This window comes from Grampus griseus (assembly GCF_964374135.1).
Source record: "Grampus griseus genome assembly, chromosome: 10".
Lineage (NCBI taxonomy): Eukaryota > Metazoa > Chordata > Mammalia > Artiodactyla > Delphinidae > Grampus > Grampus griseus.
The window spans coordinates 32,392,564-32,417,357 of NC_139004.1; the positions used below are offsets into that span (position 1 = coordinate 32,392,564).

A 24,794-nucleotide genomic window follows, 5' to 3' on the forward strand; every position below is an offset into this window, starting at 1 on the left:
CTGCGGTGACAATGAAGTTGGAGTCAACATTTGTATTTCCGTTAACCAGTAGCCCTGTCCATTCTGGGGGTCTCCACGCACCTGCCTGGGTTCTCTGTTTCAGAGAGGGCTGGGTCCTCCAATGCCCCTTGGTTGTTAATCATTTGAAGGTGTCTCTGGTGCCTGGGGGGACCGTGCGTAGATGGGTGCTAAGTACTTCAGTGGCCTTGGGGACCCAGTAAACACCTTTTCCAGTCCTCAGTCCAGGCGGCCAGATGTGGCCTCAGGTGAGGGCTGTTCTGCAGATTCCGGCGTGTTCTTAGGGGGCTCCCTGTGACCCCCACCACCGTCTGCCTTGCAGAACGGGCTCCTCTCCCGAGTTGGCCCTCTTGCCTGTCATCACAGGGTGGAAAGGCCTCAGAAGCCACTCACCTGAGCACAGCAAGCCCGGGATGCCTGCCTGTGGATCGCTCCCGGCACACAGGCTGCTGCTGGCACTAGGCAAGCACAGAATGGACACATTGGATAAGAAATCCATCATGTAACCCCATGGCCTCAAGGAGCCAGTTTCTTAATACTGTCTCCATCATTTCCTGCTTGGTGTCTGCCCCAAGTGTGGGTAGAAGATGTGGGAGTTCTCTCTAATCTGCCATGGAAACAATTCAATCCTCTTAATTCCCAGCGTCATCTGCTGCCCATTAAACCCTGACGGGCCGTCCAGCCTCCTGGAGCCTGGGTCAGGCTTCTCTGCTTAGCGAGGAGACTTCCCTAGCATCTGCTGTGGCTGCCCTCGGCCCCTGGGGTGACTGGGGTGGGCGGCGCCTCTGGGCTGCTCATCTCCAGCTGTGAGCAGCCTTGTCTGGGCCCCAAATTCCCTCCAGTTCTTCCCAGCATGCCAAGCAGGTATTGTGATCTTTTTAGTGTGTGTCATGACATAAAAGAGACGGGAAAGCTATGGGCTAGAGACCACCTCCACCCCAAACAACACCAAACAACAACCTTAAAATAGTACTAAAAGCTTTGAAACTAGAAGGCCCTAAACTCTGCTAAAATTCAGTGATCTTCGGGAGTTGGGGGTTCCTGGGAAATCCTTTGCCCATCCCTTGCGCCCTTTCCCTATAAGCAGACCAGGAAGCACTCTTGTTGCTTCCAGAATCCTTTTGACCCTTGGAGACAAGAGAGGTGGAGCTGTCCGGTGTGAAGGGTTGGTGTCCCATTAGCTGTGTGTCCCCAAGAAAAGGGTGCTCACCTAGGTCTGCCAGTAATCTCTCTTCTCCAGGAACTGATCACAGACTGGGTCCCAGAGAATCTTCTAGAATTATGAGCACAAAGGACAAAGGTCACAGATCTCTGAAGTCTGGCCTGACTCCATCCCCTTGGCGGTTCCCTTCCAGAACACAGAGGAGGCCACAGAGTCTACCCCCGTCACGTGCCCCAGCTAACAGCCGCGACCGCCTTCCGCCCTTTTAACCACCCCACCCTCTGACTGGTTCCGGGTGTCAGTGAATCCCACCCCTGTGGCCCCGTCCTGCCTTGGCCTTCGTGCCAAGCCCTGTTTGGGTTGCTCTCCAGCAGGACTGTCAGCTCAGGTCCAGCCTTGCTGGGACACTGTCTTCTGAAATCTCCTTTGCTTCCAACTCTGCGGCTGTGGCCAGTGTCACTCCCGCCCGACTCCGGCCCTGGAATTGCACCCCAGGCTTCCAGTTGTCTAGAGAGAGGTCAGACCTCCCCAGCCTGTGCCCTGGAGGGAAGGTGGCAAGACTGGTTTCAGGGGTGCAGACTGTGAATTGGGGGAGACAGTGACAGGAGCCTGTGAAAAATCACTTCCCTCCTGACCTGCCCTTCCACCCCATCCCATCCCATCCCAAGCAGTTCAGTGAGAAAAGGAAAGAGCGACCAGTGCTGGGGCCCAGGAGAGACATCACTGTAGGTGGGCAGCTTGGCAAGCCCGGAAGAGTCCTGTTAAGATCCTCAGAGGAAGGGGGCTGTCACAGTGGCCCCCAGGCTCTCTAATTCACACCCGGTCCAGACCTCTCTCCACACCCTCCGCCCATAAGTGGCAGCGGTTGTTTGCAGTGGCTCCCAGTCAGCGGTTGGGTTGGGTGGGGAAGGCTTGAGTGTGGGTCTGTCAGGGTGACAAGGATGCCTGGTTGTGATTAGAGAGCTTCCGGCGTCTTTGGTTTTTCCGTTGAGCCGGTAGTTCCTGCAGATGGGCACGGAGTGGAGGGTGTCAGACCTGGCCCTGGGAGTCTTGGCAAGGGTTCAGCAGAGGCTACTGTGGGCCCCCACCATAGCCCAAGTGCTCACTGGGTCCTGAGCCCTGACCTGACTCCGGAGATGGGAGAGACCTGGAGGAAATATACCCGTTCAGTCGGGGGGAGGCCTGGTCTCTGTCTCGGAAGCTGCCCCAGTTTGGTGAAGAGACAGAATTACGTTCTCCAGAGAATACTTTGTAAGAAGCGCAGCTGTGAAGTCATCTCACAGGCATCCTTAGCCCATGTTGCTAGCTGGAGAGTGATCCCCTGAAGGGCAGGAACGGAGTTAATACTCACTCTGCTGCTTTGCCTGACGTGGCACTTGTGGAGAAGAGGCTAGTGGACAAGCTCAGGTTCTGGATTCAGATCAAGGCCTCCCTGCCTTTGGCCTCCAGAGGGAACTTTGGTATTACCCGATTCACCTACACCCCTAAAAAAATTACTCAGTCTTCACCCATCATGGAAAACCTTTCACGGAAATGAAGATCTGGTGTAGAAACAGGTCCTCCTTTTTCTACAATGAACGTGTCTTTCTTATGTAACTGCTATAACAACAGCATCGAGAACAGTTTTTAAAAGCTTGAAAGGAAGACAGAAAGCCCCTCTTTAAAACATACTGTGCCCAAACTTTCTCTCACCCCTCCACGTCTCTTTTTAATTGCCTGCATTCGCTATAGATTGCCCCAAATTTCGCCACCATCCGGAGCCTGTTTCCCAGCAACCGAAGCTCAGAACATTTTTCCTCTGGATACTGTTCCAGCACCAGTTTCCTCCAGTTAATTAGGCTCTTTGTAATTAGCCTTAATCGTCTTGTTAGGGACCCCTGCTCATAATAGCCCACTAGCCAGGAATCCCCAGGGAGAATGGATGGGGGTGGGGAGGGAGGGTGTGTCATCAGCCCATCAACCCCAGGGACATGCTGAGTGGACAGCAGGGATCTCAAAGGGGGAGGGCAGGTGAGGAGTTGGAGCAGCCCCCTGCCTCGCTTTTGCATTTTATCCTGGACTTTGTTCAAGAAATAGAATCCAAGAAGGGCTGGCTTAGAAAACCTTGTCCAAGAATGAGGAAAATGCTCCTGCCAGACAGACCCCAGGAGGAGAGACGCTGAGCCTTGTCTGGATTACAGGAGGATTTCGGGGCAGGGAGGAGAAGGCTGCAAGTTACAGGTAGCCCAGAGTAAGGCTGTGGGTGAGCCCACACACGACAGGGAATGCTGCAGGGACCGGCAGGCTTCATGAGTGCCCACAGATGTCAGCAGGGGACAGCGTGTGTCCCACGGCTGCAGGCTGATTTGGGATCTGCCGTCCGAGTGGCCAGATCTGAAGCATTCTCTGTGCACATACTTCGGACTAAACACTGCCAGTCACAGCATGACCGTCAGGATCCCCGAGTCACAAAAGAGGAAACTGAGACTCAGAGAAATAAACTTGCACGGGCCCCAGAAGGAGTGAGTGGCAGAACCAGATTCGCAGCCTGTGGTCTCCTGCGTAAAGTCACCCCTTTTATCACAGCACAGTGACTTTATTATTTGGGGCAAGCGCATCCAGATATTATGTCTATATACCCGGCTTCAGCCTGGGAATCCAGCCCAAGAGCCCAGGAGTGGATTCTCAGTCCTGTGGGCAATCCCATGATCAGGGTGCAGTGAAGATGGAGCGTGAGAACCAATGGACTTGTCTGGCCCCGCCTCTGCCTCTCAGTTTGTGGACACCCTTGTTGGACAGACACGCACGCACAGCACAGTCGCGTGTGCTAAAGCGCAGACCCTAGGACTACGTAGAGGAGCCATCTCTCAGCGTCTGAGCACCTCAGGTCGGGGGCAGCACAGAGAGGAAATTGCGAGGGTGTAGCCCACTTCCAATCCAGGACTGGTGGTGTCGAGTGGACACTCTGGGATTGGGAAGACTAAAGACCCCATCACAGAGCAGCAGCCCTAAACACCACCAAAGAGTTGATGGAGAGAAGGCCTCCTTCCCCCATGAGGCTTGAGGATCCCCCATAACAGATGGTCCAGGAGGTCACTTCACCTTCTGTGGGGTTACAGCTGGAAGGCCATCTGGGGATGTGTAGGGACATACCTCTCACAAGTAAACAGACCTGGGGACTTAACACTGCGGTTTGGACAGTAATCAGATGACAAGCTTGGCGTGGGGTGGAAGAAAGTGTGTCCACCATAGAGGCTGGGTGCTGGCCTGAGAAGGCTGCGTGGCCCTGTGAGTGTCTCACGGGGGTTTCGAGCTGCTCTCTGACTTGGGAAACATAGGATCTGGCTGAGGGTGGAAAGGATTCTCATTCATCTAATTGGGGGTTTTCATCAGCAAAATATTCCCTAACTTCCTATGTGAGGTGCAACCCAGAGCTGCACAGACTGGACCTGTATCAGGGCAGCACAGCAACCTCCCTATATGCTTGTCCAGGGGCTCAGCTAGTGTGACATGTCCCCATCATGGTCCTCTTACACCATTGCCTCTCTGATCTCTCTTTGCTGTTTCAATGGATACCTAAAAGGAGCCATGACTCTTCTTTGGCCTTTCAGTTGTTGGTTCAGCCTTTCTGTTTTGCTCTTTCTGTCTCTGCCTCTGGGCAAGGGGAGCAAACGGGAGCTGGGACCCGAAGCCCTTGAGCGTTAGACAGAAGTTGAGGAATGGTGATGCCGGTGCTCCAGAGCTCCAAACCCCACCGACATGCTCTGCTCACATCCACTCTAGCAAAGCCCCTCCGAACCTCTGGCCCCACTTCTCCCTGTTATGGTGGTTTGCGCAACCAGAGATGTCCTGGTCTCCAGAACCCGTGGAAGAGGCTTCCTTCTTCCGAGGGTTAATCAGAAAGCTGCTTTCCTTCTAGAATTAAAGAGAGAAACAAACCAAAGAAATCAGGTGGTGGCCCTACTTTTATAGGGGCCTGAAGCAGCCCAGCTGTGGAGAGCATATCCTACATCTGGAGCCAGAGCTCTTGGCTTAAGGACCCATCAGGGAGTCGCACAGAGAAGGTGTTTATTTCAGAAATCTGAGCTGACATCACTGAGTCACATATTTTCTCAAGGACCCGAGGCTGTCTGTCTCCTGCCTGCCTGCCAGGCGTGGTTTCACTTGTTTGAATGATTTGGGCTCAACCTTTCGAGGGAAGAAGCAATTCAGGTTTTCTTACTTGAGCCCCTCCGTCAAGCATAGCAAAATGGAAAACTTGGGCTTGTTCTGGTTGGAAGGAAAAATACTATAGTTTGGGGGATTACAGCTCTGAAAAGTAGAGGCTTATCAAAAGCCCAGCCATGTACCATCCAAAGAATCAGAGATACAGGGAATTCAAAAAATCAGAATGAGGCCGAGTCTCTGCAAACCAGCCACAGTGACTGAGCCCCCAGAAGTAGGACTTGCCTTGTAAATAGGCCAGTACCATTCTCTGTAAACATCTGCATATCCTGCTTTGACGAGAATGTCAAGTTCAGCCAGCAAGGCAAGATGCACCAGCCCGGCACTGCAAGGCCTCTTCTTCACTGGTCTGCAGATTCGTCAGGAACCGGTCCCTCTCACCTCCCAGCCTCATCTACTTTCCCTCTGCTGGAACCCTGTAGTCGAGCTGTACTGGATTACTGCTTCTTTCTTGAACACCTCCATTTCCTCATCTGTAAAATGGGTAGCAGTAATACCAATCTTACAGATTGTCTGTCGAACCAAATGACTACTCTCTGTGAAGTACTTTAGAGCCTGGCACATAGTAAGCACTTATAAGTATTAGTTTTTTTCCCCCTTGTGTCTTGCATGTAGTAAACTCCTAAGAAGTATCTGCCCAATGGATGAATGAATGAATGTGTCCTCTCACTGCTTGCCTCTGACTTTGCACATGCCACTTTCTCTCCCCAGAATTCCCTTCCATCTCCTTCTTGCCTGACTTGCTTCTGTGTCTTTTTAAACCCCGCTCAGGTGTTCTCTCCACCTGGAAGCCTTCCCGGCTGCCCTAACCTGCGTGTGGTGTCCCTCCTTTGCGCCCTATCGGCACCCGACCCCTCCCTTCATCCTCGCAATCATCACCTTGAATGCAGGGCCTCCTGGTTTTCTCCCCACTAGATTGTGAACATCTTGAGGGTGAAGACTGCTGAATCCAGCACATGTGAGGATCACTTGCTCCGTGAATGCTTGCCCTCATCCTAATTACATTAAAAAAACTGTAGCTAAACTCCGTTAAGCATTCATGGTTTTCCAGTTACTAAGCTAGACACTTTTTGGGCATTACCTTCTTTAACCTTCACAGAAATCTTAAGAGGTGGAGACGATCAGAATTATTCCCATTTGTAGGTAATAAAACTGAGTCTTAGGCTCAATAACTTGCCAAGGTCAAGGCCACGGCTGAGATCTGAACCCAGGTGTCAGGGCTCCTAACCATTACACTGCACTTCCTGTTCAGAAAGGAGTGTGATATGTATTCTATCACATGCTGAACAGTTGTAGTTTGTAACTTAACTAAGTGAACCAGCAACCACAAGTGAGGAGAACTGAGCTGTTTTTTTATGAAATGTGTGTTTTGTTGTAGGTTCGGACAAGTGGACCTCCCTAGAAAGAAAACTGTTTAATAAAGCACTAGCCACTTACAACAAAGACTTTATTTTTGTACAGAAGATGGTAAGTATTCTTTTTCCCATTGCTTACGTGAAACCAAATTTGGGAAGTTGTACACCTAAAGATATATAGAACTATTTGGTTACTGGCTTAAGACTCTCAACAAAAGAATGTCTTCCATCTCTTGCTGGTAAAGGATGGTATTTGTTATGGATGGCTTGGCTCTGGTGTTAGGGATGTGGGGGGAGGAGAATATAGATTATTTGGATGTGGCAGTGGGGGGGGAGGGGTATTCTTATCTTGATTAAAATGTGTAATTCATGCATTCTGTCAGAATAAATAGACCTGAGGCTTCTGGTTCACAATTTATATAAACTATTTCACGTGTATTTGACAGATCTATAGTGTTTCTGACAGAATTGGGGGAGGGGGGATTGGAGAAGGGAGAATATGAGCCGTCCCCCTAGCAGAGTTTCTGGTGTTGGGCCCCTGATCATAAGGACAGTGTTAATAAAAATAATATGTTACAGGGACTTCCCTGGCGGTCCAGTGGTTAAGACTCCGAGCTTCCACTGCAGGGGGCACAGGTTCGATCCCTGGTCAGGGAACTAAGATCCCGAAAGCTGTGCGGTGCAGCCACATAATAATAATAACAACAACAATAACATGTTACATATATAGCATTTCACAGCAAAGTAGAGCTCTTTAACAAAGATGAAATAGCGCTTTATCCAGCACATAATAAACGTAATAGGCCTTAATTGGCTGAGAGATGGTTTAGGCCAAAAGTTACAATGATTCAAGAGTATTTCAGCAAAATGATGAATGATGGAGCCATACTGAGTTATTAAGATGCTCAGGTCCACAGAGAACAGGGTCCCAGGTGACAGCTGCCATTGGCTCTGGGCTGGGCCTCAGTGTTGTCCCGGGTTCATGTCTCCTGTCCTTAATCCTGGGCCTTGACTGGATGAGAATCAGAATAGGTGGACTTTTTCTCCAACTTGCCTCCGTCTTCAGATCGGAATTCGCACCCGACTTACTCTGCCCTGGAGGCCACTGGACTCTTTGCTGCCCTCTATCCCAGCAGCTCCCAGGCTCCCATCTCTCCTGGGTCACCTTCCCCCGGGACTGGTCTGTCCTCAGCCTCATTCCTTAAAGGCCCCGCACCTGATGGATTTATGTGTCGTGCTCACCAGGCAATGCAGGACTTAAAACAAGGGTTCTCTGGGACTCTATCCTCCCTCCCTGGGTGATTCTAATGTAGAAATTCATGATATCAGGTGGACACGAAGGGGCCACCTTTGAGGAGACCAGACTTCTGAAGGTACTCTTTTCATTCTCACTATGCAGGTGGCCATGTTCCTGCCCCCAAGGGGACAGCCAGCCTTTTTATCTACCTCCAGAAAACCCACATTATTGAACCCCACTTTGAGCTTAGAGCACTATGAACTAAACAAAGGAATGTTTTTCTCTTTAAAACACATTTATCTTTGCCCCTTTGGGGGAGAAGAGGGCAAGGCTTGTTTTCTGCAAACACTAAGCTCTTATCGTCATAACTTGTCTTATATTCCTGTTCGATTACTAAGGAACATTTTTCATAAATAGATTTTGAATGTCAACAAGTTGGAGAGCCAAATACATTCAAGCATTTGAAAAAGGATTTGCTGCTTTATGGGTTAAAAAAGGGAACGAGCTCTCTATGGACGAATGTGAAAAAAATCTCCAAGCTTTCTTGCGAAAAAAAGTCAAGATGCAAAGCAGTACATAGAGTATGCTACCTTTTGTGAGGCAGAATGGTGGGGAGGAATATATTTTCCTGTTTGTTGGTATATATGTAAAGAAATTCTGGAATGACACCCAAGATATGAATAAGAGGGGCCAGCTGTGTTGCAGGGGTATGGGGGGAACAGATGGATGGATGGATGGATGGAGAACGGGTGTGGGGAGGAGATTTTTCACCATGTATATGTTTTTATTAAACTGCATAAACCTAATACCTATTACAAACTTAAACTTGCACAAAAGCTTGCTGCTTTGCACCCTGCCCACTGCTGGAGCTGATCTTGAGGTGCCTTTCCCGGCAGGTGAAGTCCAAGACGGTGGCTCAGTGTGTGGAGTACTACTACACGTGGAAAAAAATCATGAGGCTGGGGAGGAAACACCGGACACGGCTCTCGGAAATCATCGACGATTGTGTGGTGAGTGAAGCTGCCCGGGTGCTGTTTCTTCGGGCCCTGCTCCTGCCCCATGCCCAGGTCCCTAAGTGGCTGGCACTGGTGGGTGACAGGCCAGTTCCCAGGTGAGATTCAGGCCTTGATTTCCTGGGATAATTAGGCGGAGGGAAGGCAGTTTTGAGTTTGACCCGCAGCCCAGTGATCAGTTAAGGAGATGAGGGCTGGCTCGCGTTCCAGGGCAGGTAGGCACCGGGGGAGTTAAACCGTGGTGGTTCCAGCCTTGATGTGGGTGACTTATAAGAGGCACCCCGACATTCTGGGATAGCACTTCCTGATCCTTCCACAGTCACAGATGCTCCTTACCAGAGAACTAACATGCCTTAGAAAGACCTAAGTGCACTTGGAGTTTACACAGCTTCTGTGAAGCATGCCCAAGGAGCAACGTTGACCTCTAGATGGCGCCAGGAACTCTCAGTTATTGGGGAACTAGTTAGCAGTGTGTAGATTATTCTGATCCTCACATCACCATTTATCCTTGGTACTGATTTCCTTCATTAGCAGACAATCCAAAGTTGTCTGCGTATTAAGATGAAGAACCTACTAAAGACATCACTAGGGACTTCCCTGGTGGCACAGTGGTTAAGAATCCGCCTGCCAGTGCAGGGGACATGGGTTTGAGCCCTGGTCTGGGAAGACCCCATATGCTGCAGAGCAACTACGCCCATGCGCCACAACTACTGAGCCTGCGCTCTAGAGCCCCCGAGCCACAACTACTGAGCCCACGTGCCACAGCTACTGAAGCCCGCACACTTAGAGCCCATGCTCTGCAACAAGAGAAGCCACTGCAATGAGAAGCCCCCGCACTGCAACAAAGAGTAGCCCCCGCTCGCCGCAACTAGAGAAAGCCCGCGCAGCAACAAAGGCCCAACGCAGCCAAAAATAAATGTTGCTTAATTTAAAAAAAAAAAAAAGAAAGAAAGAAGTTTTAAAAAAAGACATCACTAGATCGAAATCTTCTCTGAATGCCTCTGTGTGGCTTTGGAAATTACTACCACTTTTGTCCTTGTGGTTAACTCTCTTCTCTGCATCCACAGCCAAAGGGAAATCTTCTCACATGTTGTGGAAAACACATATGTGTGTGTAAAAATTACGTCTTACAACAGATTACTAAACTCTCGTCTGCAACCATCAGGGAATGTGTTTGGAATTCATAAACATCGTGAATATTTGTAATTATACTTTCATTCCCAATTGTGTCCCCCATGTAAGTGTTACTAGCACATATGTGGGTTAATCTCTTTCACAGACGTTTACATAGTGCTTCATACATTCCAGGCATTGTACTAGGAGGCACTTTACACATATTGACTTTTTTACTCCTTATACCAATTCTGTGAGGTAGGAAACTGAGGCACAGAGCCTAGGTAACTTAGCCATGGTCAAAAGGCTGGTGAGTGTGTTGTCTGAGCCTGATTCCCTGGTGTAACACTTAAGAGCAAGCAAATGCAAATCCTCTTAGAGAAGTGCAAAAACACTTGGACTCATTAATGTTTCAAAGCCTAAGTTCCTAACTAAGAATTGATCCTAGCTAAGAAATATATACACATATATAAATTTATATTTGGACCCAAATGTAAAAAAAAAAATAGACATCTGTAGAATAGAATGGTATCTCCATTCTTTTGATCAGAGGTGGCAGTATTCTATATTCAGGGTTTCCTATGATGAGTTTTGTTTGACTGCCTTAAGTAGTGATATCTTATATCTGAATAGCCTTTTTCTCACCTGTGGCTAACGTTTAAAAAAGCAACGTGGCCTCTTCTGGTTCAATCAACTAAAAACAATTGAGTTCCCACTATGTCTGCAGTGCTGTGGGTGACCTGGGGCTGTAAACCGGCCTCTGCCCCCTGCCCCAGGAGCATATATTATAGGTGGGAAGATGTGGCATACACAAGGAGAAAGTTTACTGTGAACCCCAAGAGTCTTTAAAAGTAGTATGAGATGAGGTCCAGAAAGTCTTAGATATGGCCTTTGGGGACTCTCTCTCATCCAGCTCTACCAGTCCTCAGGCAGAAGGTTGAGGCCCAGCGAGGGGAAGGGGCTTGCCCAAGGTCACACAGAGCATTGCTTTCTGAATGAGCAGAATAGACAGTAAATGAGGAAGCGCAAAGAATACTGGCCTGGGAGACCTAGGACCTGGCCCCTACGCTTACTGACCAGTAAAAGGGCGCCGATGGTTTAGATGATTTGGAAAGTCCCTTCCAATTCTGGAATGTTCTGGGATCTGTCAGAGTCATGTTTTGGAAGGGAGCAAAATCAGAGGATATGGTTTCCCAAATCAAGTTGATGTCTCTTCAACTTGGGTGTTACCAAGTGCCTAGGACAGTGCCTGACACGATATCAGCACTCAGTAAACGTTTGTTGAATGAATGAGTGAACGTTTTTCCCAGGTAGGAGTCGCTCTGGGTCATGGCAACAATTCCTCTATGAACTCCCTGGGAAGAGAGGGGGTGAACCAGGAGATTCTGAGTGGAGGAGGGCTACTAAGGAAGGTGTGACCACGTTAGGCACAGGCGCCATCTTGGACCAGCGGTGTCTTGCAGGTGGGTGGAAAGGCCCGAGCCAGCGTGTAGCCTCAGACTGAGGAGGAAAGGTTAAGACGTCACCCCAGGCACCACACCTCCTTGGGCTTATTTGCCAGGAGCCGATATTAGGCTGGGTCAGGTGCAACCACACCTTGTGACCTGTGAGCTGAATGTGCAGAGATGACTCAGGCCCCCCCAAAAACAAGGAAATCTTGATTCAAGGCCACTGTGGTAGCTCACAACTCCCTTTAGGGCACTGTGAAGACACAGTCAACCTTCTGAGGATAGTTTGCCAAGTGGACATGAAAAACTGGGACCATGCAAGGACAGGGAAGGTGCAGGAGGCACAGTCCTAGGAGGGGGTCCTGCTCTTGTCCTCTGGGCCTGCCTGGGACACTTGGTAGCTCTCCTCAATATTTTATTAAAGGGAGTATATTCCCCCCATATGGAGCACAGTCGGGTAGCTCAGGGACTTTTCAAGGGAGACGGGGGGGAAGAAAGGAGGGTGAGGAGTGACTGCTCTTTAGGGGCCAGGAGGTCAGCATAGCACAAGCTCATCCAGCAGGTGACCTGACTTCTGGCCTGAGACCGTCACAGGCCCTTCCACCCTTGCAGGCCGAAGAGGAGGCCAAGGTGGGCTCTGCTGAGGAGGCGAGAGGGAAGTGCTGGCCATAGCTTCCTGTTCCCTGCCCAGGCTCCTGCTTCCACTCAAGGCGAACCTGTGGGTCTGGCTGTGAGCAAAATTCAGCACAGTTCAAGAAACCAGCGGAGGGCTTCCCTGGTGGTGCAGTGGTTGAGAGTCCGCCTGCCGATGCGGGGAACACGGGTCTGTGCCCCGGTCTGGGAAGATCCCACGTGCCGCGGAGTGGCTGGGCCCGTGAGCCATGGCCGCTGAGCCTGCGCATCCGGAGCCTGTGCTCCGCAACAGGAGAGGCCACAACAGTGAGAGGCCCGCGTACCGCAAAAAAAAAAAAAGAAAGAAAGAAAGAAAAAGAAACCAGCTGAGGCAGTTACCTGACTTTGGAAGACAGCGGTCAAGGCTCCGAGGGCACAGCTCCCCCATGGTCCCAGGCCTGAATTGCCTGCAGTGCGATCCACTGACAAGGGGCCTGGGGAACATCCTCCTTCCCTCTGACACGGAAAGGCGGTTGGTTCTCAATGGTTTTGAGAGGTTTAGCTCTGTGTTTGAGCTGAAAACCTAAGCCGTGTCCAGATGGACAGATGTGCATCTGTGGACCTGTGCAGGCAGGCAAGGAGCTAAGGCTGAGGCTTTAGAAGCAGATGGTGCAGGGTTTAAATCTCGATTCAATTTCTTTACCAGCTATGTGCTCTGGGGAAAATTCATTCTCTGACCAATTTCTCATTTGTTTAAAAAATAAAAATTTGTAGGGAATTCCCTGGTGGTCCAGTGGTTAGGACTCCATGCTTTCACTGCTGAGGTTCTGAGGGCCCAGGTTCAATCCCTGGCCAGGGAACTAAGATCCAGCAAGCTGCATGGTGTGGCCTAAATAAATAAATTTTTTTTAATGAAAAAAAAATATTGTGCAGGATTTTTGTGAAAACTAGCAGTGTGTGTGTGTGTGTGTGTGTGTGTGTGTAGTCCCTGATTCACAGCAGGCCTTCAGTATGTTGTCATCACCATCATCATTCATCAGTGACTGTAACACTCAAATTTGTGTCGTTGAAGAAATTTGGGTTGTTGAGCATTTGTGTTTTAACTTATAAATTTCTCATAATACAAATGCCATTTGCAGGCCTGAGAAATAAAAATCTCCTCAAGAAACTCTTATTTGGACCCAGGGTTTTGAGCACTTTGTGTAATACATAACCATCTCCCTGCTCTGTACTTGCCCACTTTTCTGCCAATTTTGGAATAATACCAAATGTTTCCTTTCATGATGCATCACGAAATGGCCAACTTGTTGATACAGAGTTCTACACGTTAGGGTTTTGTCCTCTGTCTTTGCATCTCTCGTCACATCAGTGAGCACTTTCACTTGATGATAAATCATTTTGTGAACATGCGTAGATTGCTGTTCGAAGTAAACCTGTCTACGTTCATGAGACGTATATAATCACAGGACAGTATAATTTGATCTGTAATTTAATGGCTCTATGGAACTTTTAAGAGCTATCAAACAATAGCATGGTGAGAAAATTGTATACATTTGTATAACAACTTGAAAATTGTATAACAGCTGCTGTGGAATAAGTGCCATTGCCATTGAAAGTTACATGTAATTTACTTTAAATGGTGAGCTGTGGGCCTCCGTCCGCTTAATATCCTGGTACCTGAGACCAGAGTTCCAGTTCTGTAAAGGAATGGAGCGAACCCGTGGAGTTAGACGTAACATGATTTTACCTGAAATTCTCTGAGGTTGGAAGGTGGTTGATTCATATGAGAATAAGGCCATTTAAGTGATATCCACCTGTATATTCTATACTAGTAAGAGATCTGTAAGCTTGTATCATAAATCACTCTGTAAAATGTATTAAGCCTACATCTGTATTCGTTGAAGTCTTTCAGCAAATGTAATCATTACTGATTAATCCTAATTTACCCACTGGAAACTGGGACCATTTCTTAAGTATACCCTGTTAATACATGGTCTCAAATATGCATATATACCATATTAAATAAGGATAATACTGAAACAGTGAGCAGTGTGCTAAATGCCCGTATTTACTGGGATTATCTTTCTCTCCCATCCCCAATCCAAACTGGAGAGAGAAAGCTGGTGGTTTCTGGATCACAGGGTACTGCTACTCTCAGAAATCTTTGTTCTTGGAAATTCTGGCTTCCAGGTTCTAAGAATTGTAGGCTTACCCAGAGTTACATTACTGTCTGGGGTAAACCAAACTGCAGACCATGTGCATGTTTTGTTTTTTTTTTTTTTTTTGGCTGCGTAGGATCTTCGTTGCTGCGCGGGCTTTCTCTAGTTGCGGCGAGCAGGGGCCACCCCTCGCCATGGTGCACGGGCCCCTTATGGCGGTGGCCTCTCTCGTTGCGGACCATGGGCTCTAGGCGTGCGGGTTTCAGTAGTTGTGGCACACAGACTCTAGTTGTGGCTCGTGGGCTCTAGAACCCAGGCTCAGTAGTTGTGACGCACAGGCTTTGCCACTCCGCAGCATGTGGAATCTTCCCAGACCAGGGATCGAACCCGTGCCCCCTGCATTGGCAGGCAGACTCTTAACCACTGTGCCACCAGGGAAGTCCCCCGGCCCACATGCTTTAAGCAGTGGGTATGCAGAGAGCCCAGCAGAGACAGATGACCCATCAGGGTGGAAGGCAGCGGGACATCCCTTTTGTTTCTTCATTTGTAAACTAGGAGGACTGTTTACAGCCTATTCAGTGACACAGCAAACACACTTTGTACACCACGAAGTGCTGTAAAATAGACGCTAAGATGAGGTTGACGTAACACGGAATTCCCATCCCTGGTCCTCAGTCCTTCTAGGCCCGGAGGAGCAAGCATCCCTTACACACACACCCTCCCCCCACCCCACCCCCGTGAGGACTGAGATTGCAGAGTAAGGTAGTTAGTTCACTAAAAGGGCCTCCTAGATCCCTGGCCCCCATCCCCACCCAGCCCAGGTACCTCCTCCAGGCTATTCCATTAACTGTCTTGTTAACCTTGACGAAGGTCAGGACCTTCTGCTTAATTCTGCACCTTGTTGCTGTTCTGAAGCAGAGGGAGGGGACACAGTCACAAAGAGGATAATTATTCATAGAAATATTTTTCTTATTCTTTTTTATAGCGGGCCCATGATCAGAGACCATTATCAGAGACCAAAATATATATATATATATATAGCACATGATAAATAAAAGGGAATATCCCCTTCCATTTCTGCTCCTTTTCAGAGTCACTGTGGTTCAGTCTCTGATCCTGTTTTCTGACAAGAACAGAGAAGAAGTGCATCAGAATGCCATGGGTCATGTGCCTTCCACAGGTCAAATCAATATCTCGGGCATCTTGCAAGGAAGTGTGTTAGAAGACCTTTAAAAACAAATCCTGATAGGTCTTTAGTCTCTGTCCAGAGGGGCTCCACAGTGTCATTACTGCTTGAAAACCCTCCTCACTGCTCTGGGGAGGCAGAGCTGCTGCAAGTGGGGTATCCTGCCTGTGTTTTAGTCAGTGGGACTAAAGGGGGAGAAACTCTACATACAGAAATCTGTATATCCTCTGCCTTAGGATATGTTTTTATAAGTGATAAGGGAACCCAAAGTGGGCTGGGGGGACTTTCTTGCCCTCAGAATTCCAAGTGTCCAATGACCAACCTTGTAGAAACCGTATCGCTCCCCAGAGGCCTCTGCCAGCCCTTCCTTATGCACAAAGAAGCCGATGCAGCCCCAGCGTCCAGCCCTTCTCTCCTCTCCTAGCTCCTGGGTTCTGTTCATCACTAAACATGCCATTTGGGGATTTTCCCCCTTTTGCTTTTATTGCCGTAACACCAGACGAGTGAAGAAGATGAAGAGGTACAGGAGGAGGAGGAAGACCCAGAAGAAGACAGGAAATCCATGAGAGAAGAGGAGAGTGAATTGCCCAAGTCTCCAGAGCCACCACCAGGCCCGGTCCTGGCTTCCGCAGAGGGGCCGCCCCTGCAAGCCCTGGGCCAGCCCTCAGGCTCCTTCATCTGTGAAATGCCCAACTGTGGAGCTGTAAGTGTCTCTGCGCCCTCCAGGGATCTGGGACTCCTGAGAGCCGTACATACAGCTGTGCCCGGCTTTAAGAGATGATGCACTTTGCAAAAGGTGTACTTTCAGCAGTGAAAGTTTGGCAGAGGGAAGTCCATGTGGCCATGCTTTTCTTTCTCTCATCCATTTACTTATTCATTCAGCCAGTAGATATTTCTGGAGTGTGTGTTCTCTGTTGAGCACTGTGCATGTGCTTGGAGGACACAGGTCCGTCCCTGCCCTCAGGGAAAATGTGATTCAGGCTCTACAATGGACCTTGACCTCCAGAACTTACACTCCTCGTTACTTGGTGCCCCCCTACTCCTCCTGGGCTGTGTCACACAGGTCATGTCCTGGAGACATGCATTTAAATGCAGTGAGAGAGCCCACAGAGAAGGAGTGTCTTTTTATGGCATAATTACAAAGATTTAGCTAAAGTTTATCTTTGTACTTTTGGGGGGAAGCAAACAAGATTTACTAAGCAAATTATTCATGTAAACAGGCTAAAAAGGTGTCTGTGTAATTACCTAACCCAGTACTTTTCAAGTACATTAGAAGCATCATTTAGCTAAAATAAAACCAGTTCACCATTTGATCACTAAAGGATGGCCTTACAGAATCTGTACTGGCCTGATCTAAGGCTCCCTGTGTATTTTAATGGATATGTTTTTTTAATTGTTAACTTTGGACTCTCAGTCCCCCGGGTACCCCACTCATCTGAATTGTTGAGCTTTTCCCAAATCAAGTTTCTAAAAGCTGGGCACACCTGTGCAGGCAAGCTCTAGAGGTATTATGCAAAAACTTAGAATGTTGCTCCTTTCATATGAAGCCCTGTTTTCCCCAAGTTAGTGCTTATCCTTGCTTGTGTGTTACACAGGATAATACTGTTTTCCAGAGTGCATTGAATGCTGCTTATTGAGTCTGTCACTTAGATGAAGAAAGCAACAGTCTTTAAAATAGTTAGATCCTAAAGCAGAAATTCACTTGACTTACATTTAAGAAAAAATGAAAAACTCCTTTTAAATGATACATACATTTTGCATTAGCTCTGAAGAGAACCTAAGATATTGCTAGCTTGTTTCTATCTTTGATGTTTAATGAGCTGGACGCTTCACTCCATCATTGCCGTATTGTATACAGCGCTCCCTTTAGGGGATGATTAAGATGTGACTTTTTATTTATGTTTTACACATCTTTATTGGAGTAGAATTGCTTTACAATGATGTGCTAGTTTCTGCTTTATAACAAAGTGAATCAGCTATACGTATACATATATCCCCATATCTCCTCCCTCTTGCATCTCCCTCCCACCCTCCCTATCCCACCCCTCTAGGTGGTCACAAAGCACCGAGCTGATCTCCCTGTGTTATGTGGCTGCTTCCCACTAGCTATGAGATGTGACTTTAAATGACAGTGTCTTTGGTGAATTTGTTTAGAAATTGGATGCTTCCTCAATTCATAGTTTGGGTGTACAGTAAATTCTTTCCTGAGCGGGAAATCATCTTTTACTTTACCCAATCAAAAATGCTCAGCAAGGTGAATATTTTTTCGTGACTTTAAAAAACAACAGGGAAAAACCATGTTAGTTTTATTCGGTGCCTAACCATGGAGGTTTCGGTTGCTAAATCAGCGAAAGATTTTTTTTTTTTCCCTGCAAGACTATAAACAGAACTCATGAACTTAACACAGAGTGACCATCTGTGTCTGGACAGTTCAGTGGGTACTCCCACTAGCTGATGCACTTAGCAATCTGGAAGTCAGAGCTCTTGGAATTCAGGGGTGTGGATTACATCCCTTTACAGCAGTGGATCTCTGCCGGGAATGATTTTGTTCCCCATGAACATTTGGCAACGTCCGGAGACATTTTTATCACATCTAGGGAGGTGCTCCTGGCATCTGGTGGGTAGAGAGGCCAGGGTTGCTGCTGAAGATCCTGTGATGCCCAGGACAGCCCCACAGCAAGGAATCATCCAGTCCCAAATGTCAGTAATACTGAGGTTGGGAAACCGTGCATTATGGCAGCCTTCAAAAGACCAGGTCGTTCCCCTTTTTTTCATCCTGCAGTACAATGTCGGGGTCGGAAACGTTGCTTCAACACTGGGCTACTGATTGGGGCTTAGAAATAACATATAGAATATATCAGAGCAGCTAGTCAGTGTCTTCCAAGCTGTGTCTCTTGGGGTTCGAGGGCTTCCTAGGGGGGAAATAGAGCTGAGCAAATAGATTCAATTTTGGGGGGCTGTCTATTTCAGCCAGAGTACCTCTGCTTTGAGCTTTTGAATAAGACCTGATTTTTTTTAAGTAAAGAAAAGAAAGGAAAGGAAAAAAGAAAGAAAAGAAAAAAGGGGTGGAAGGTAGCTTCTGGCTGTTAAAAAGTTTGAAAGCTGGTCCAAACCCTCTCATTTTACAGATGGAAAAAATAAGGTGTTCAGAGGGGAAACGGCCCCATGGCCTCCCTGTGAGATGGAGGCGGTGGATTGAGCCTAGTCTTTGGTTATAACAGTGATGGGTTTCTTACTGGTACAGCGCTTGTGGTTGTGGTGTTCGATCTCTACTTTCTGTGGCATTTGCCCAGAGTTTGCTTATGTAAAACCCCTATGCCTTGTCATTAGACACTGTTTCAAGTATCACATGTTCTACCAATGAGTAACTAATAACCCTAATTTCCTTTTCAGGACTGTAGATGTCATGTCACTCCCTTTCTTCCCCAGGTGTTCAGCTCCCGACAGGCACTGAACGGCCATGCCCGCATCCACGGTGGCACCAACCAGGTGACCAAAGCTCGGGGTGCTGTTCCCTCTGGAAAGCAGAAGCCTGGCAGTGCCCAGAGCGGGTACTGCTCAGTGAAGAGCTCACCCTCTCACAGCACCACCAGCGGCGAGACAGACCCCACCACCATCTTCCCCTGCAAGGAGTGTGGCAAGTAGGTAGAACTGGGCCAGGGACTGAATCTAAGTGTGTGATGAATAATGCCTCTGTAGGGGCTGGGCCAAGGTGGTCGGAGGTGTCTCCAGGTAGAAAAAGAACCCAGACTCTCCAGTTTTTCCTCATTTCATCCTTGGGGTCTACACGGTGCCTCATGGTGAGTGGACCTTGTCTCTGACTCAGAATATGGTCATTCTGATGTCCTAAAGCCTAATAAGGATGGACATCATCAGAGAGCAAATCTCTAGTGACAAAACTTCACTCTTTTCCAGAAATGATGGATGGAACTCTGATTCCCACCTCTTCCCTTCACACCCAAACCATATTCACTAGTACTGACTGCTCTCTTTGCATCCCTGCCGAGTGATTTGAGAATGGCTCTAAAACATCTAATCAGGAACTCTGTGGCAGAGATGGCTTTCCTACCAGTACTGCTCATTCCTGCACCCAGGGCAGACATCACTAATCCATTGCTATACTTTTTGCTACCACATTAAGATAAGACTCAAATCCTTTAAATCCTAATGCTTCAAGCTGGCACAACCAATTGATCAGAGTTGACTCACGAGGTAAAGTCTATTTGTCATCTCTGCCGTTTTAAGTGTAATTTAAAACAATGAAAAGGGGAAACTGAGAGTAGGTGGTAATAACAGCATTAAATAACGTTTACTAAGCACTTAATTTTGTTACATACTTCATGTAGATGAGATCATTTAATCCCCACACAGAAACTCCATGTGGCGCAGATACTGTTTTATCCTTGTTTTTACAAATAAGGACTGAACATCAGGTAAATTTACTTGTCCCAGGTCATACCCCCAGTAAAAGCAGAACTGAGATTTGAACCCCTATGTGTTCAAGTACAGAGCCTGGGCTTCTGACCACTGTTCCAGCCTAGTGGTTTGCTTTGTTTGCTTATTTATTTATCACTGATGGTGAGATGCACACAGTTCCCTCCCACAGCATCTAGTATAGAATTCCAGTTTACTTCTCGGCGAGGCTGCCTCCAAGAAGGGTTGTCATAAGTGACTTCTTTTAGGAGCCTTGCCGAGTTTCTCCTCCTGTAACCTCCAGTGTCTCAAACGTGCAGTGTTACCTGGAGAGATGCCCACGAAGTAGCTGCTGAAACTCTACCAAGGGAACATCCCTAGTTGTATGAATGAGGCCAACTGGGACCTCTGTTTATAATATTCATCCTCATGGAATATTTCAGGTGTATTTCAGGCATCTTAATAATTCTGTTATTTATCAGTTACTCAGTATTTGCCTGGCACTGTTTTAAAGGATGTTTACGTGTATTGATTAATTTAATCTTAAGCCCGATGAGGTAGGTGCTCTTAGCCGTAGGTCAGTGGCACCTGCCAAAGTGAGTTGGAACTAGCAACTCTCTTCCTGCAGAGATGGGGAGAGAGACTTAGGCGTGGGTCCCCTCCTCTGGACTCTAATGTCCTTCAGAGCCAGGACATGATATCATCTTCATGTCAGCAAGGAATAAATGAGCCCCTGGATTGATCATCGGGCTTACTTACTTGAAATAGGGAAACCTCCTCAGTAGGACTCCCCCCTACTTGCCCTGGGGTGGGAGAGGCAGGGAAGGAGGGTCTCAACCAGTTTCTTCCCAGAGGAACCAGCATCTTTCCTCCACTCACTCCCCTCTAACAGGCGACAACTCCTTATTCCACTAGGTGGCGACAAAGGACATTTTAACAACCAGAAATAAGTATTTCAAGCTCTGGTTGTCTTTCAGTGACGCCCATAAAATGTTTTTCTTGTCTTGTTTTTATGTTGCTTGGGACCTTTTTCTACCATAACTCCAGTTAAGATTTTTATGGCAGAAATATTTTGTATGGTTTTCCAGATGAGGAATAACATCAGGCACATGTTTGCAGAATCCTTTTTTTAGCTGCTGAAATTATGTTCATTACGTTAGACAGTTTTCAGTCTGTCCAGTGGTGATTCATCAACTCTGTTCTAAGACAGGGGTCTTAGAAATCAGGGGGTTTTTTTCCCTTTATGAGCTCAGGAATAAATATTTATGCCACCCTCCCTCTCTAAAAACAGGCCATCTCACATCTGGACAAACTTGCTCTGAAAAAGGTCCAGATAGAAATATTTTAGGCTGGGTTTCCCTGGCGGCACAGTGGTTAAGAATCTGCCTGCCAATGCAGGGGACACAGGTTCGATCCCTGGTCTGGGAAGATCCCACATGCGTAGAGCAACTAAGCCCGTGCGCCACAACTACTGAGCCTGCACTCTAGAGCCCGCCAGCCACAACAAGAGAAGCCATTGCAGTGAGAAGCCTGCTCACCGCATCGAAGAGTAGCCCCTGCTCGCCACAACTAGAGAAAGCCCACGTGCAGCAACGAAGGCCCAACGCAGCCGAAACAACAACAACAACAACAAAACATAATTCTCAACTTTAAAAAAAAAGAAATACTTTAGGCTTTGCAGGTCATTCTGTCTCTGTCACAACTACTCAGATGTGCCATGTTAGTGCAAAAGCAGCCATGGACGATACATAAACAAATAAACGTGGCTGCGTTCTGGTAAAACTTTATTTACAAAAGCAGGCAGTGGGCAGGATTTGGCCCACTGACCATAGTTGGCAGACCCCTTTTCCCAGGATTTCTCAGCCTTGGCACTGATATTTTGGGTCTGATGATTCCTTATTTGGGGAAGAGGGCCTGCCCTCTGTATTGTAGGGTATTCAGCAACATCCCTGGCATCTACCCACTCGATGCCAGAAGTACCACTACCACCACCCAGCTGTGACCATCAAAAATGTCTCCAGACGTTGCCAGATATTGCCTGTGGAGGCAGAATCCCCCCTAGCTGAGAACCACTATTTCATTCTAAAGCAAGCAGGAGGGAACTATGATATATGATGGCCAAAACGAGACGGGATCTTGGGCGAAGAGGAATGGTCAGTGCAGCTCAGAAGTCCAGTACAATGAAGACAGAAGAGGGGCTGTTGGATTTGGCCACACGGTCACTAGCGAACTCAAGCACTTGGACTGAAGTGGAGGAGATGACAGTCCAGTTGGAGAGTGTGGAGGCAAGAGGCACTGTACGTGTGTGCAGGCAGACCCTCTAGAATTTTGATGGGAATGACAGGGACAGGAGGCCAGAGGCAAAGGATGGGTTGTTTTATGGTGGGAACCAAGAGAGCTTGGCAGCATGATTTGGGGATTCTCAGGTTGGTCGAGAGGGCTTGGTCAGTGTTGGAGAGAGAAACGGGGAAGATAAGGAGGAAAGAAACGCTTGTGCCCCTGGCCATAGATGGACAGGAAAGCTTTGAGGATTCATCCTCCGTTGTCACAGAGAGAAAGCCCAACACACCGTAAATGTGTTCCTGTCCCTATCCCCTTTCCTTGGAACGCTTGGAGAGAAGAGAGGTCACAGGTCACCAGGGGAGGAGGTCTTGGGAGCTAAGGAGATGGGAACTCTGTCAGAGCCACCCCAAACCAGACAGCAGACCATGCACCTGCTGTTGCCTATAGGATCCCTTGGATTTCCAAGAACTCAGATCTTCTAAATTTCACATGCTTCTTTTTCTTCATTTTTATAGAGTCTTCTTCAAGATCAAAAGCCGAAATGCACACATGAAAACTCACAGGCAGCAGGAGGAACAGCAGAGGCAGAAAGCCCAGAAGGCGGCTTTTGCGGCCGAAATGGCAGCCACGATTGAGAGGACTACGGGGCCGGTGGGGCCGCCGGGGCTGCTGCCCCTGGACCAGCTGAGTCTGATCAAACCCATCAAGGACGTGGACATCCTCGACGACGACGTCGTCCAGCAGTTAGGAGGCGTCATGGAAGAGGCCGAGGTCGTGGACACCGGTCTCCTCTTGGATGATCAAGATTCAGTTTTGCTTCAGGGTGACACAGAACTCTAAAGCCCTGTGTGTCGCTTGGAGACGGCGAAAACCCATGGTCTCCATCCTCATTCATCAGGAAAGCTGAACTGCCTGCTTGTTTTGTAACCATTTTAAACTACCTGTTTAAAAAGTGGTCGTTTTTTTCAGGTTTAGAAAAAAATCGGGGTTTTTTCCTTTTATTTAAAAACAATTGTTTTGTGGGAGGTTGGGGGGGGAATAAATAATTGGCACAATCCTACTTTAAGATGTGTTTCATCTGGGCTACATTCCCATGAACTCATCCCTGGTTGGGAATGAACCTGACGTTCATGTTCTTTTGCTTTCAGATGCCAACCATCCTGGTAGCCTTTTATCCCAAAGCTTGCATGAGTGAGCGAGTGAGAGAGTCTGTGTGTGTGTGTGTGTGTGTGTGTGTGTGTGTGTGTGTGTGAAGCAGGCTACTTTCTTTGTGCTGGGGTCTTGGGCCATCCTTTCCCACCAAGAGTCATTTTTATGCTGACCTCATTCCGCAGTTTGCAGTGAACTTGGCGTCTTTGCCGGGAGACCATACTAGGAAGTAGCTTTCCAGTGAGCAAAGGCCGCCCTGTGTTCCACAGCTTTCTTCTAGCACACACGTCATTTGAAGAGTTGACCAAACGTGAAAGTCATTTTTCTTCCTGCCCTGCCTGTCACTCGGCCTGTTTCTGAAAACTGAGTGCTGTGTCATTTCAGGCTTTTCCTCCCTGGCCGTGATTTACTATGAAGGTGATTCCTGGAGCAAGTGCGTCCTCTTCCCAGTTCCGTGAAGACCGGTTGACTCCAATTCATGGGTTAGCAGGATCCCTTGGATTTCCAAGAACTCAGATCTTCTAAATTTCACATGCTTCTTTTCGAGTTGGCCTGAGCCGACTAGAAATCCGTCTGGAGGAAAATAACCGCAACTATTAAGTTGCCAGGGCTGTTTTCAGGGAGGATGGTGGAAGAGCACAGATTAAAGTCCCTGGAATGCCAAGAGGCCCAAAAACTAGATCAGAAGAGCTGATTCTTTTTTGCCACACTGTTAATGGTCAGTGGAGTTCTGAAATTACGCTGTGCCACTTGGAAGTACTGTGAAACCTCATTCACTAGGATTCTGCTGTCATTCGCCTGTGCTGGCCCGAAGTTTACCTTGACGCTAACTCTGAGGAAAAGGTTGTCTAACAAATCTGATGGCAAATACAAGGGAAATAGCATTAAAGGCCAACAAAAATGGTTTCAGATACTACTTCAGCTACAGTGTTTACATTCAAACATGAATGAATTCATTAAAGTCATTTACCAAAGCCCTTCTAGAATTCTCCAAGCTACATACCCCTGCTATGTCTCCTCCTGTCCCTGCCGGCAGGGTTGCTGTTTGTACTTGAAGGTAATAAACCTGTAATCCTTCAAAAATGGCATCGAGCTCAGGCTTTTGAGCTGAGTCAGACTCCTCTGTGGCCTCCATCAGGGCAAATGAGTGCGCGCGCCTTCAGGCTGGGATGCGGCCCCGGCACAGAGCTGACGCTTCTGACGCCCCAGCTCCTGCAGGTGTGGCAGTCCTACCAGGGCACTTTGCTGGCACAGTAATAGTTTGATGTTAAAGAGGATGTCAGCGGAAGCATGAGGATAGGACTGGAGCATCTTTAAGTTGTCTCAGCAAAAGCTTCTAGCACACACTGAAGACCCCCAGCAGCCCCACGCAGGCAGTGTCCTCTGAATCTCAGGAAAGCCATGGACAGAAGATCAATACAAAGGTTCTTTTCATTGCCACCA

The 24,794-nt window shown here is 48.0% G+C and overlaps 1 protein-coding gene across 6 annotated transcripts in view; it reads left to right on the forward strand.

Moving 5' to 3' along the window:
• The window catches only part of TRERF1 (transcriptional regulating factor 1), a gene marked incomplete at its 5' end in the record, with an annotated part of 37,647 nt that extends 14,414 nt beyond the window's left edge, over window positions 1-23,233 (forward strand). For 4 of the 6 annotated variants that reach the window (XM_082664404.1, XM_082664407.1, XM_082664403.1 and 1 more), the window contains 5 exons: window positions 6,762-6,850; window positions 8,872-8,985; window positions 16,006-16,209; window positions 18,936-19,147; window positions 22,718-23,233. In XM_082664404.1, the coding sequence (XP_082520530.1) occupies window positions 6,762-6,850; window positions 8,872-8,985; window positions 16,006-16,209; window positions 18,936-19,147; window positions 22,718-23,042 (944 nt within the window). In that variant the 3' untranslated portion in view covers window positions 23,043-23,233. Of the gene's footprint in view, window positions 1-6,761; window positions 6,851-8,871; window positions 8,986-16,005; window positions 16,210-18,899; window positions 19,148-22,717 lie in introns of all 6 variants that reach the window. The other 2 variants (XM_082664405.1, XM_082664408.1) reach the window with 1 other exon arrangement.
• Between the last annotated feature and the right edge of the window lie 1,561 nt (window positions 23,234-24,794).